At 39.9% G+C, this 12,506-nt stretch overlaps 1 protein-coding gene across 1 annotated transcript; it reads right to left on the bottom strand.

Moving 5' to 3' along the window:
• Positions 1-4,596: 4,596 nt before the first annotated feature.
• LOC143805545 (cis-aconitate decarboxylase-like) lies at positions 4,597-10,061 on the bottom strand. The gene is made up of 6 exons (XM_077285029.1): positions 9,943-10,061; positions 8,267-8,321; positions 7,876-8,063; positions 7,321-7,425; positions 6,244-6,449; positions 4,597-6,153 (listed from the first exon to the last, which is right to left on the bottom strand). The coding sequence occupies exons 1-6, from the start codon at positions 9,961-9,963 to the stop codon at positions 5,232-5,234; spliced, it is 1,497 nt and encodes a 498-aa protein (XP_077141144.1). The 5' UTR covers positions 9,964-10,061; the 3' UTR covers positions 4,597-5,231.
• Positions 10,062-12,506: the final 2,445 nt, after the last annotated feature.

Raw genomic sequence — 12,506 nt, 5'->3', positions numbered from 1 at the left:
TCATCCAAGATTACAAGAGACAATATCAGTCCAATAAAGAGACGAGTTCTTAAAGAATTGAAATCCCTTGACAATGTGGTTATCAAAGCAGCTGACAAGGGAGGCAACATTGTTGTCTGGCCTGTTGACATATACGAAAAAGAGGACAATTACACCATTCTCCCTCAGAACCCAACACCCGCTTTCTCTCAGCAACTATATCAAATACTAAATCAGGTATTTGAAAAAGAAAATCATTCTAAGAAAATCTTAGATGGCTTAATAGTCAAATTCCAACTTTGTACCTTCTCCCCAAAATGCATAAGGATCCGATGGACCCCCCCCAGCCATCCTATAGTCTCTGACATGGGAGGGCTACGGGACCCAGTATGCACATTCAACATGATGATGGAGTGCGTGCACCACGTTTCTTCTTGGAGACGAGCAGTCTGGACAGACCCCTTGTCAACTTAATACTTGAACCGTTACAATTTTGTTTTGAATCATAAATTTTTTACTTTTTAGGATCAGTTCCACTTGCAGAGGCGCGGCACCACCATGGGTGCGGCATGTGCCCCCACATACGCAAATCTTTCTCAGTTTTTGGGAGAGGGAGATCTTCCGTGGCAATGGGGCATGTGCCACCGACCATGTGCAGTGCTGGCTTTGATACATAGACGATCTACTTATCATTTGGCAGGGATTTGAGCTTGAGTTGGATGTCTTCATCTCTAACCTCAATAACAATACCTACAATATCAAGCTGACCTACAAGTGGGACAAGAAACATATTGAATATTTGGACATTGCATTGTCAGATGATGGTCGGGGATCTGTCCAGACTGATATTTTTTGCGAGGAGACGTCTGTCAACTTGGTGCTGCATTCTTCCTCTGCACACGTACTCCACCATCAGGGCTATCCCCCATAGGCCAATTTTTGAATGCGAAGCGCACTTGCTCGATGGAGGATAAATTTGAATTACAAGCCAAAGATCTTAGGGACTGATTCCTCGCCAGAGAGTACAGGCACAGGACCATTAAAAATGGATAACACAGAGCTAAACATACTCCACGTGACAAACTTCTCATTCCATTTAATAGCAATAAAAAGATCACAAAACAAGATTCATCACCACCTTCAATTGTGAGTGGCATACAATTCGATAATTTTAAATTAAGCACTTGCCAGTGTTGAAGACAGATTCCATGTTTACCAGAGAGATCTCAGAGACTCCCCTCACGACAGCTAGAAGGGGTAAAAATCTGAAGGGCCACTTGGTGATAAATCACTACGTGGCTTCCCAAAAAATCCCATTTGGAGCCAAAAAACAGAGATGGGGATGTTTCCTCTGTGGAAATTGGTTGGCCTGCAATCAGGATAACATCAAACTAGTTAAGTCATTTTTTTTCAGCTGATGGCACCATCACCCACTCACTACATCTCGTGTACTACATCTTTTGTAGTCAATTCTGCCCAATGCCCCTTCCTCTGAAATATATGGCCTAAAATCCAGAGAGCTACGTGTCAGAACGAGAACATGTGAGGGATATTCTTGTGACAGGAGAGGTGGATGATCCTTCGCTACTTAAGACAGTACAGTACCAAAGCATTTGAAATTGTACCATAACTCCGATCCCCGGGGCTTCCATGTCAGAGGCATCAACAGAATATATGGTGGCATCAGAGGAGGGAATGTTAAACAAACCCTGGCGCAACTCAAAGCCAGGTGGATTGTGGATTTGGGTACTATGTCCCCGTGGGACTTAACGAGAAATTTCCGTAAGTTTTGCTTCATTCTTGTAATCTCTGCTTTTCGTGTTGTTTTTTTTATTTTTTATTAATTGTTTCTTCTCCAACCCTAGTAGTTAACTCATACTCTTCCTTCTCCTTAAGGTGCCATGCGTCAGTGCTTGGGAAGCAGGACCCTTTAATTTGATGTGGCTAATCAGGTGCCAGTGCTTGGGAAGCGGGACCCTCCTAGTGTGATGTGGCTAATCACATACTACCCACATGGCCGAAGAAATGAAGGCCGAGCTTGACACGCTCAAGAGTTTTCTTATCACTCTTAGGACTTTATAATTATGGGACTTTGTGCAATAACAGACTCTTTTGTCCATGTTTCTGTGACACAGTAGCGTATTAATTAACTAATTATTTTTTCATTAATCTTGTCACTCTTCTTTATTAATTTATTCTTTATCTATGGTTATCAGTCTTCATTCCCCTCACTATTTGCTTGTTGCAAACTTTAAACAACGCTTTTTATGGATATCTTTGAGAAATGGCTTTCTTCTTGCCACTCTTCCATAAAGGCCAGATTTGTGCAGTGTACGACTGATTGTTGTCCTATGGACAGACTGTCCCACCTCAGCTGTAGATTTCTACAGTTCATCCAGAGTGATCATGGGCCTCTTGGCTGCATCTCTGATGAGTGTTCTCCTTGTTTGTGATGAAAGTTACAGTCACGGCCGGGTCTTGGTAGATTTGCAGTAATATGATACTCCTTCCATTTCAATATGATCGCTTGCACAGTGCTCCTTGGGATGTTTAAAGTTTTGGAAATCGTTTTGTATCCAAATCCGGCTTTAAACTTCTCCACAACATTATCACGGACCTGCCTGTTGTGTTCCTTGGTCTTCAGGATGCGCTCTGTGCTTCAAACAGAACACTGAGACTATCACAGAGCAGGTGCATTTATACGGAGACTTGATTACACACAGGTGGATTATATTTATCATCATTACGCATTTAGGACAACATTGGATCATTCAGAGATCCACAATGAACTTCTGGAGTGAGTTTGCTGCACTGAAAGTAAAGGGGCCGAATAATATTGCACGCCCCACATTTCAGTTTTTGAATTTCCACAAAAACATAAAATAACCAATAAATTTCGTTTAACTTGACAATCGTGTTCCACTTGTTGTTGATTGTTCACCAAAAATTTACATTTAGTATCTTTGTTTGATGCATGACATCTGGGAAAAGGTTGAAAAGTTCCGGGGGGCCGAATAGTTTCGCAAAGAGATAGATATAGAAAAAATATATATAAATAAATAAATAAATATATATATATATATATATATATATATATATATATACTGTACAGACCAAAAGTTTGAATTAACACATGTGGAGTTATATACTTAACATAAAGTGTGAAACAACTGAAATTATGTCTTATATTCTAGGTTCTTCAAAATGGCCACCTTTTGCTTTGATGACTGCTTTGCACACTCTTGGCATTCTCTTGATGAGCTTCAAGAGGTAGTCATCGGGAATGGTTTTCACTTCACAGAAGTCTAGTGGATACACAGTAGAGTAGTCCTACTGAATAGAGTGTTAGCTGCTTTTTTTCTTGCCATAATACAAATTCTCAGTAAAGAAAAACGAGTGGCCGTCGTTACTTTAAGAAATGAAGGTCAGTCAGTCTGAAAAATTTGGCCAACTTTGAAAGTGTCCCTAAGTTAGGTGGCAAAAAACCATCAGGCGCTACAAAGAAACTGGCTCACATGAGGACCGCCCCAGGAAAGGAAGACCAAGAGTCACCTCTGCTTCTGAGGATAAGTTTATCCGAGTCACCAGCCTCAGAAATCGCAGATTAACAGCTCAGATTAGAGACCAGGTCAATGCCACACAGAGTTCTAGCAGCAGACACATCTCTACAACAACTGTTAAGAGGAAACTTTGTGCAGCAGGCCTTCGTGGTGAAATAGCTGCTAGGAAACCACTGCTAAGGACAGGCACCAAGCAGAAGAAACTTGTTTGGGCTAAATAACACAAGGAATGGGCATTAGACCAGTGGAAATCTGTGCTTTGGTCTGATGAGTGCAAATTTGAGATCTTTGGTTCCAACCATCATGTCTTTGTGTGACTCCGAAAAGGTGAACGGATGGACTCTACATGCGTGGTTCCCACCGTGAAGCCTGGAGGAGGATGTGTGATGGGGTGGGGGTACTTTGCTGGGGACACTGTTGGGGATTTATTCAAAATTGAAGGCATACTGAACCAGCATGGCTATCACAGCATCTTGCAGCGGCATGTTATTCCATCCGGTTTGCGTTTAGTTGGACCATCATTTATTTTTCAACATGATAATGACCACAAGCACACCTCCAGGCTATTTGACCAAGAAGGAGAGTGATGCGGTGCTACGCAAGATGACCTGGCCTCCACAGTCACCAGACCTGAACCCAATCGAGATGGTTTGGGGTGAGCTGGACCGCAGAGTGAAGGCAAAAGGGCCAACAAGTGCTAAGCATCTCTGGGAACTCCTTCAAGATTGTTGGAAGACCATTTCCGGTGACTACCTCTTGAAGCTCATCAAGAGTGTGCAAAGCAGTCAATATACATATGTATATATATATATATATATATCTATGTATATCTCCGCACATAGACGGGTGTATTGTTCCTATTGCTGTATGTGTCTAAAGATGGATCTGTAGGTTGATTACCTTTTTATGATGCTTCGGCATCTCACATTTTTCATATCCCACCATATTTTTCATTACATTATACTGTATGGAGCACTATGTTGGGCCCATTGCACATAATTAAACTTTTATGATGCTAAAAATAACTTTTCTAAAGGATTGCCATAAAGAATGCAAGTTGTATTTTATGAAGAAAAGTTTATTTAACAATTTACAAGTAATGTACATAATTAAAAAAATAATCATCATTGTATATTTGCTAAAGGAGAACCTTGTGATTGGGCACATAAATCAGCAGAGATCATCAACTTTTCCAGGCTGAACATAAACTGATGAATCATTTATCGAATTCTGTTAACCAGAAAATACCTGTATGCTTAGTAACTGCACAAATAAGGCCCAACCGTGATCTTTTTTTCTTACAGAAGCCACATCATTGTGCTTGATCCAACATGTGAAAGATCCAAGTGGTGTTCAGCAGTCTCCATTGACTCAGGATATGTGCACCCAGCGCTCATGATTCACTTGCATATCTTTCATTGACAGACGTTGCCTTGTAATCCCAGTCTGATGGCTATCCCCACAATGATGAATACGCTTAGACAATAACCTTACACAAGATAAATATACATAAATATTCACACCCAAACTAAGACCTATTGAGCATACACTATACACTCTCATTTGTTGAGGCTTTCAACCACCATTTTGTATTGGGTGGATTATAAGACTCTTCGTAAACATCTGAATTCACATTTTTTACATTTCTCTTCTCAGCTACAAAATATTGCAAATAATAAGAATGTTTTGCCTTTATTGGAGCAGAAGTGGAAGCTGTGAGCTATCTGTGACACTTTCTAGATTTTCTACCATCTGTATTACAGCCTGAGTTTGGTCTTTCTGTAGGATGTCTCCTGCATTGGACAAGAATTTCTTCAGCAGAGATTCTCGGCTCAAAGGTTTCCTCCAGTGCCCATAAAAAGTGTCACATTTTCCAATAATCACATCTCCATTTTTCAGCAGGAGGGCCACTTCTCCATACATCTTATCAAAGTTGGCTTCATTGTCCTGCGGGTGCTCCACTACCACTTTGCTCAGGAGATTATGGATTTCCTTACGAAACATTTTGTCGTCATGGAAAGACTTAATGTTGACTTCTCCATCTAGTAGTGCCGTACAGGCGTTGTACTGGAAGGAGTGACGCGCCTGATGTTCAGAGTCAGGGTAGGGTCTATTGATGTATTTGGAGACTGGAATTTTAAGAACAATAGTCTGAATGGCAGATGGGTCGAATGATCCATACTGCTCTTCAAACCTGCTCCTCACCGAGACGGCAGCATCCGCTATCCAGTGCATTCCGAGATGTGCTGGGAAAGACTTGAAAGCAATGTCTTGCTTCTCAAGAAGAAACTCGTACTGCTTTCCAGGTGAAGCAAGAGCTTTAGGCTGGTAATCACCATAAAAAGCACTAAAGCCAGAGCATCCAGGCACATCATCAAGTATGAGAGAGTTGGCCTCCATACCATTAGCAGCCAGAATGGCGGCTTCCAGACCTAATCTAGTAGCATTGCCGATGTGTAATGGCTTAGCTAGAGTGGCAGCATTTGCCATCGGAGCACCAGCAAGGGAGGCTGCGATCGCCAGGGCATGGGTACATTGATCTTTGTCTAGTGCAAGAAGTTTGGCCGAAGCTGCTGCACTTCCCATGGTGCCAACGACAGAAGGTGGATGAAACCTGTAGTAAGAAAACAGCAGTTCATGAATTACTTCCAATATATTAAGCAACGTAACATAATGTTGTTAACCAGTAGGGCTAACTACTCACTTTTTAGGAATATTCTTTGCTTCACTGGAGAAACTCATCAGTCTTCCTTGAATTTCAATCCCCACATTGAAAGCTGTCAGGAGATCTTCACCACTGACTCTTCTGTCATTTGAAAGCATCTGAGACAGCGCCAGGATGGCAGGAAGCACAGCGCCCGATGGGTGGGTGGCAGGGTGCCATGTATCATCAAAGTCCATAGAGTGTACCTGGGAGAATGGGCAGATTAGTTATATAAGTTTTATGTTGTGCTGTGATTAAAAGGGTTCTCCGGTATTGTGATAAAAATCTACAGTCACTGACTTCTGAATCCTTAGGCTAGGTTCCCATTGCGTTAGGGCAATCCGTTTAGCGCTAAGCGCTAGTGGATTGCGCTAACGCAATGTCTTTTAAGGGGTCACGTTAAACGTCCCCGCTAGCGCAGATCCCCGATCTGCGAGAGCGGGGAACGGACCTCGGGCGTGCCGCGGACGCTGCAAGCAGCGTCCGAGGCGCGCTGCATAGGAACGGCACATCGCTAGCACGTGCCAAAAATGGCACGCGCTAGCAATGCGCTTTAACATTGCCGGCAATGGGAGCGCTAAAGGACGCGTTGCACAGCGTTAATTTCGCCGTGCAACGCTGTCCGTTAGCGCTCACACTAAAACGCAATGGGAACCTAGCCGTACAGCGCTCACACTGCATGCTGACAGGGTTCTCCGCTGTTGCCAGTAAAAGCAGGCGGTCAATGATTGCAGATATGCAATTTTTATACTTCCAGCCACATTCGAACTAGACGTGCTTGACTTCATTCAATAAAAGTGAACTGCGCAAGGCCAAGTATGTCGAGTTGTCATGTGACCACATTTATGCAAATCGCATACTCGTGGTCACATGCCTGCCTGCTTTTACTCACAAGATCGGAGAATCCTGACAGTGTGAAGTGTGAATGCTGTTAGGATTCAGATGTCTGAAGTCACATAGAACGACTGCAGACTTTTATTACAAGATCAGACAACCACTTTAATAGTTGATTATTAGTTAATACTGATTATTATCTTAGATTTCCGATTACTTTGTCGCATTTTAATATATACTTACAGCAACACCATTAGCATAGGCGGCCAGGGTCGGTGAAAGCTTTAAACCTTTTTGGCCGTAGACAGAACAAAAGGCAGAATTTCCAAAGGATGAGAAGTGCAGGTCCTAAAATAAGGAATAATACACAGAAACATGTAACCATTACAATATTGCTATGATAAATATACAGTTATAAATACAACCTCTATCACACAAAAAAAACGAGTCCCAGATCACTTGTGTAATGAAGAATGACAGACCTGATACATGTTCTTCAATACTTCCAACATTTACAATATAATAATAATAATAATAATAATTTTATTTATATAGCGCCAACATATTCCGCAGCGCTTTACAACTTATAGAGGGGACTTATACAGACAACAGACTTTACACCTGTGTCTGGGGAGCATCTGTTTCAGTATAATTTGGACTCACAAAAAGTATATTACAAGAATATATCGTTCTTGTAGAAAGATCTAGGTCTATTGCGGTCACAATCTGCTGTATTTGTGTTTAGCATTTGCTCCTAGTGTTCCTCTACAATCCCATAGGACGTGGTTGTTGCTTTACCTGGCAGTATTTCACCACAATCTTGAAGACGTGCGTGTTGCTTCCAACCAGTCCCACACCAATGTTGTCCAGTATCATGCGCTTACTTCTGTGACGGACAACATCCGACAGATGCTCCGGGCGGATCCCGTCGATAAATGATGCAAAACTGCCGGTTACTGAGTCTTCCAACTGGTTTCCAATAATCACTGGAAGTAAACGTATCACATTATTAGCAGTGTGCCAATCCTCTGCTGGTCAGTGGGATTCTTACTTTCTTCTTACATTTGTTTAATCTGTGTGTGTTACATCTCAGAAAGTCGTTGTCTGCATTACTTTCATTCTGGCCGCATGATACAAGGTCACATGAAGGCAAAGATACAACTTTGGGGGTAACATGAGAACTATTTACCTTTCACAGCAGACTTGTGAATACGTCTTGATAGTTTATGAAGTTTCTCAGTGTTCTAGAAGAAAGAGAAAACATTGTAACTAGAATATTTGTGGAGAGCACGCGACATTCATATATTTACCCCATGGATATGCTTTCTTAGTGTGCTGGCTTCTATGCTTTTTTTTACCAACATGTACTTGTACTGTCACCATTTACTTATTTCCGTGCTTCATGCCGCTCGTGGTTCGGGAAGCATGCATCTTCTAAGATTGGTGTTTGTACACTTGTCTTAATGAAGGGAGCCCTGGAGTACGATGCGCTGAATTCATTAGCAGGTGTGCGCCTCTTTAACGAATTAGTGATATTTTTCAGCCGCCATGTGCCACCGCCGAAAGCGTTCTCGTGTCACATTTCTATTGTAATGTACACTACCTCTAGAGCATAAAAAATGATGAATGTCAGGCTGCTTGGCCACACCCATTCATACTAAGCTCCACCTACTTACAAAAAAGTTTGCAGATTTTTTGGGGACTGACTTAAAAATACCAAAAATTGCAACTTTTTTTTTAGCAAATTTAAGTTCTGCAAAAATGTTGTGATATTATAAGCAGTTTTATGCCAGAATTATAGCAAAAACAAAAAAGCTTTTTGAATAGTTTTGAGTTTCTTCCTACATTTACATCAAGAATAATAACTATATATATTATATATATATATATATCAGAAGAACTGTACAAATCGGAATTCTAAGGAATAAATAAATCATGAGAAATACAAGTATTTACTAAAACTGATCAGGAAAGCTGACAGATCCTCTTAAACTACAGGACGGAAATAAAAATAATCCTTAGATATTATTCTGAATGTGCTATGTAAACAATGTTATAAAGAAATAACAGGGTGAGCTGCATCTGCAAGAGAGAATACCTAGCTTATATAATCAGTATGAAGTTTTATTGGTATCATATATTTTTACATTTTAATTTAAAGGTGGAAATGTATAAAATATGTGTAATATAACAATTGTCATTATATATTTTTTCATTATTATTATATTAACTTATAGATAATTCTTTAGTATTAAATTAATTATAGTTAATATATAAAAATGTATGTAAAAATTAATGGAGATTATTCAGTAAAGTGACAGTGATGATATAGGAAAAGCAAGAGACTTGATAATTTGTTCTAAAACTTAATTTGAGTGTAATACTAGATCCAACCAATAGAGGGTGCTCCATCTTCGCACCACTTGTAAAATGCAGGTGATGGAAAAAAAAAATGCAATGTATTTGTATACAATCAGATGAAATTGTTTTAACAAAATAAACATTGAATAGTTTGGATAAAATGTTTAAAATACTAGCCAAAATAAATGCAGAAGAAATAATTGTAGCGAATAAATAAATGTGGGGAAATGTGATCTCTTGCTGAAATGCAATTGTGGCATGCATAAAATAATATAATACGAAACAATGATAATTATACCATGCTGTTTTTGCAAGTTTGAAATATAATCTATTCATAGCATATCTGCAGGTGCATTTCAATGTTGGAGAACAAAAAATTGAATAATAAAGAAGTATATCTATCTAAATATATATGCATGTCCTTCCTTATGGACAGAAATCTGGGAGAAGGAAAAAAGGAAATTTTAAGAAAATAAATTGAATACTCTCATGTGTCTCACTTACATTGACGAGTGCGGAAAGCATTGTGAGGACTCTTGAGTCGTCTGCGCTGTGATTTTTGAGGTCCTGTTTTGCTGTCTAGTGTCTCTAGTTCTGTCCAGAGATATTTATTTGGTCCATATATATCACCTGTATCCTTACATCATTGTCATACCAAAGGAAATAGGTGGAGTTCTCGTAAGAATTTACACCCAGGAAACACAGGGAATAATTCTCTGTAGTAGAGTAGCTGACACCATAACAGGTTTTTACTCTTCAGTATGTCACTATAATCATTATCTTGTAAGTCTCTGATTTTCCAGATCCAGTTCCTGCTCAAGAGTCACAGTCTGATGTAACCGTCACCATAATGGAGTTGTGTGATTAGCCTCAGGGGAGCTTTCCAATTAGAAGGCATTAACACTTTACAGTAACCTCATGAAAATGTTCTTGCAAACTTGCTTAGCAGGTTATTTTGAATTTTAACTGTGACGTGTTATCTTAGGTTCTTTGTCATATAAAGATCAATTAGTAAAAATGACTGCTGATTTATGATCTAGTGAGCTGGCGATGTTCTAACAACCAACATTATAATGTAACAATGATTGTACTTTTTTGTAATTTTGTTTTAGAAATCACTTGTCTTTCCGCTTGTTCCCTCTGCTAATGACTGGCACATGGTGGTTTACAGGAGGGGATAAAATGCAGCCAAACTATAGTTCTTACCACATCGTAAAACAAGGTGACCAATATTTTATCCCTTCAGATGCCATCTTGTTTCCTAGCTATCATCCCACATTTTATTCCCATTTAATCTTCTATCAAGTCCATAATACATCAGGACAGCATCACATGGGCAGCTAGAGATTTGCCTGCTAAGAGTATATTATGATTATTGTTTAAATTCTTCTAAATAAGGTAGATTATAAGTAAACTGTCCATGAGGCTGATCTGTCATTAAAACTATATGACAGGAGCTGTAGAATCATCATCATTAACTGTGATAGAAGTTTCTACAAAATATTAAATTCTGCCAATATAGGATCATTGTACAGACAGTCATGGTTACTGAAATAGTAACCCCATTGAGAAAAGATAAATGCGGGGGTAGTGGTCACCATGTGATCACATGACCTGCATGAAGATTCTGCAAATACTAATGCGATGGCAGGAAAAATGCAGTATAAATTACATGGGTTTTTGACATTTTTTGCATGTTTTTTGTGTATTTCCTCCATTTCTTAAAATAGGTGAAAAACGCTGCAGAAGCTCTGAAAGAATTAACCTGCTGCAGGTTTGAAACAATAAGCAACGTGTGCATGAGGCTTCAGAATATTCACTTTAGCATTAGGAAATCCTTTAGCTTTTGTGTCAAAATCCATGCAGACAAAACGCAACAAAAATGGAGCAAATACTTAATGTGTGCACATACAGTTACATAGTTACATAGTTATTAAGGTTGAAGGAAGACTTTAAGTCCATCTAGTTCAACCCATAGCGTAACCCAGGGGTCAGGAACCTTGGCCCTCCAGCTGTGGGAGAACTACAATTCCCAGCATGCCTCAACTGCTGCAAGTTGCTAGGGCATGCTGGGAGTTGTAGTTTTATAACAGCTGGAGAGCCGAGGTTCCCCACCCCTGCCGTAACCTAACATGCCCTAACATGTTGATCCAGGCAAAAAAAACCCATGTGGCAAAGAGTAAGCTCCACATTGGGGAAAAAAATTCCTTCCCGACTCCACATACGGCAATCAGACTAGTTCCCTGGATCAACACCCTATCAAGGAATCTAGTATATATACCCTGTAACATTATACTTTTCCAGAAAGGTATCCAGTCCCCTCTTAAATTTAAGTAATGAATCACTCATTACAACATCATACGGCAGAGAGTTCCATAGTCTCACTGCTCTTACAGTAAAGAATCCGTGTCTGTTATTATGCTTAAACCTTCTTTCCTCCAGACGTAGAGGATGCCCCCTTGTCCCTGTCACCGGTCTATGATTAAAAAGATCATCAGAAAGGTCTTTGTACTGTCCCCTCATATATTTATACATTAACATAAGATCACCCCTTAGTCTTCGTTTTTCCAAACTAAACAGCCCCAAGTGTAATAACCTATCTTGGTATTGGAGACCCCCCAGTCCTCTAATAACCTTGGTCGCTCTTCTCTGCACCCGCTCTAGTTCAGCTATGTCTTTCTTATACACCGGAGACCAGAACTGTGCACAGTATTCTAAGTGTGGTCGAACTAGTGACTTGTATAGAGGTAAAATTATGTTCTCCTCATGAGCATCTATGCCTCTTTTAATGCATCCCATTATTTTATTTGCCTTTGTAGCAGCTGCCTGACACTGGCCACTGAATATGAGTTTGTCATCCACCCATACACCCAGGTCTTTTTCATTGACGGTTTTGCCCAGAGTTTTAGAATTAAGCACATAGTTATATATCTTATTACTTCTACCCAAGTGCATGACCTTACATTTATCCCCATTAAAGCTCATTTGCCATTTATCAGCCTAAGCTTCTAGTTTACATAAATCATCCTGTAATATAAAATTGTCCTCCCCTGTATTGATTACCCTGC

This window comes from Ranitomeya variabilis, chromosome 2 (genome assembly GCF_051348905.1).
Source record: "Ranitomeya variabilis isolate aRanVar5 chromosome 2, aRanVar5.hap1, whole genome shotgun sequence".
Taxonomy (NCBI): Eukaryota; Metazoa; Chordata; class Amphibia; order Anura; family Dendrobatidae; genus Ranitomeya; species Ranitomeya variabilis.
This window is presented reverse-complemented; position numbering and strand designations above follow the sequence as displayed.

What these genes read in the sequence shown, in the direction of transcription:
- LOC143805545 (XM_077285029.1), bottom strand. Translation starts at nt 9,963, where the DNA reads ATGCTTTCCGCACTCGTCAAT. An exon ending in TCACAAGTCTGCTGTGAAAG is followed by an intron (nt 8,064 to 8,266) that starts GTAAATAGTTCT and finishes GTTTACTTCCAG; the next exon opens with TGATTATTGGAAACCAGTTG. An exon ending in GCAAAGAATATTCCTAAAAA is followed by an intron (nt 6,154 to 6,243) that starts GTGAGTAGTTAG and finishes TTCTTACTACAG; the next exon opens with GTTTCATCCACCTTCTGTCG.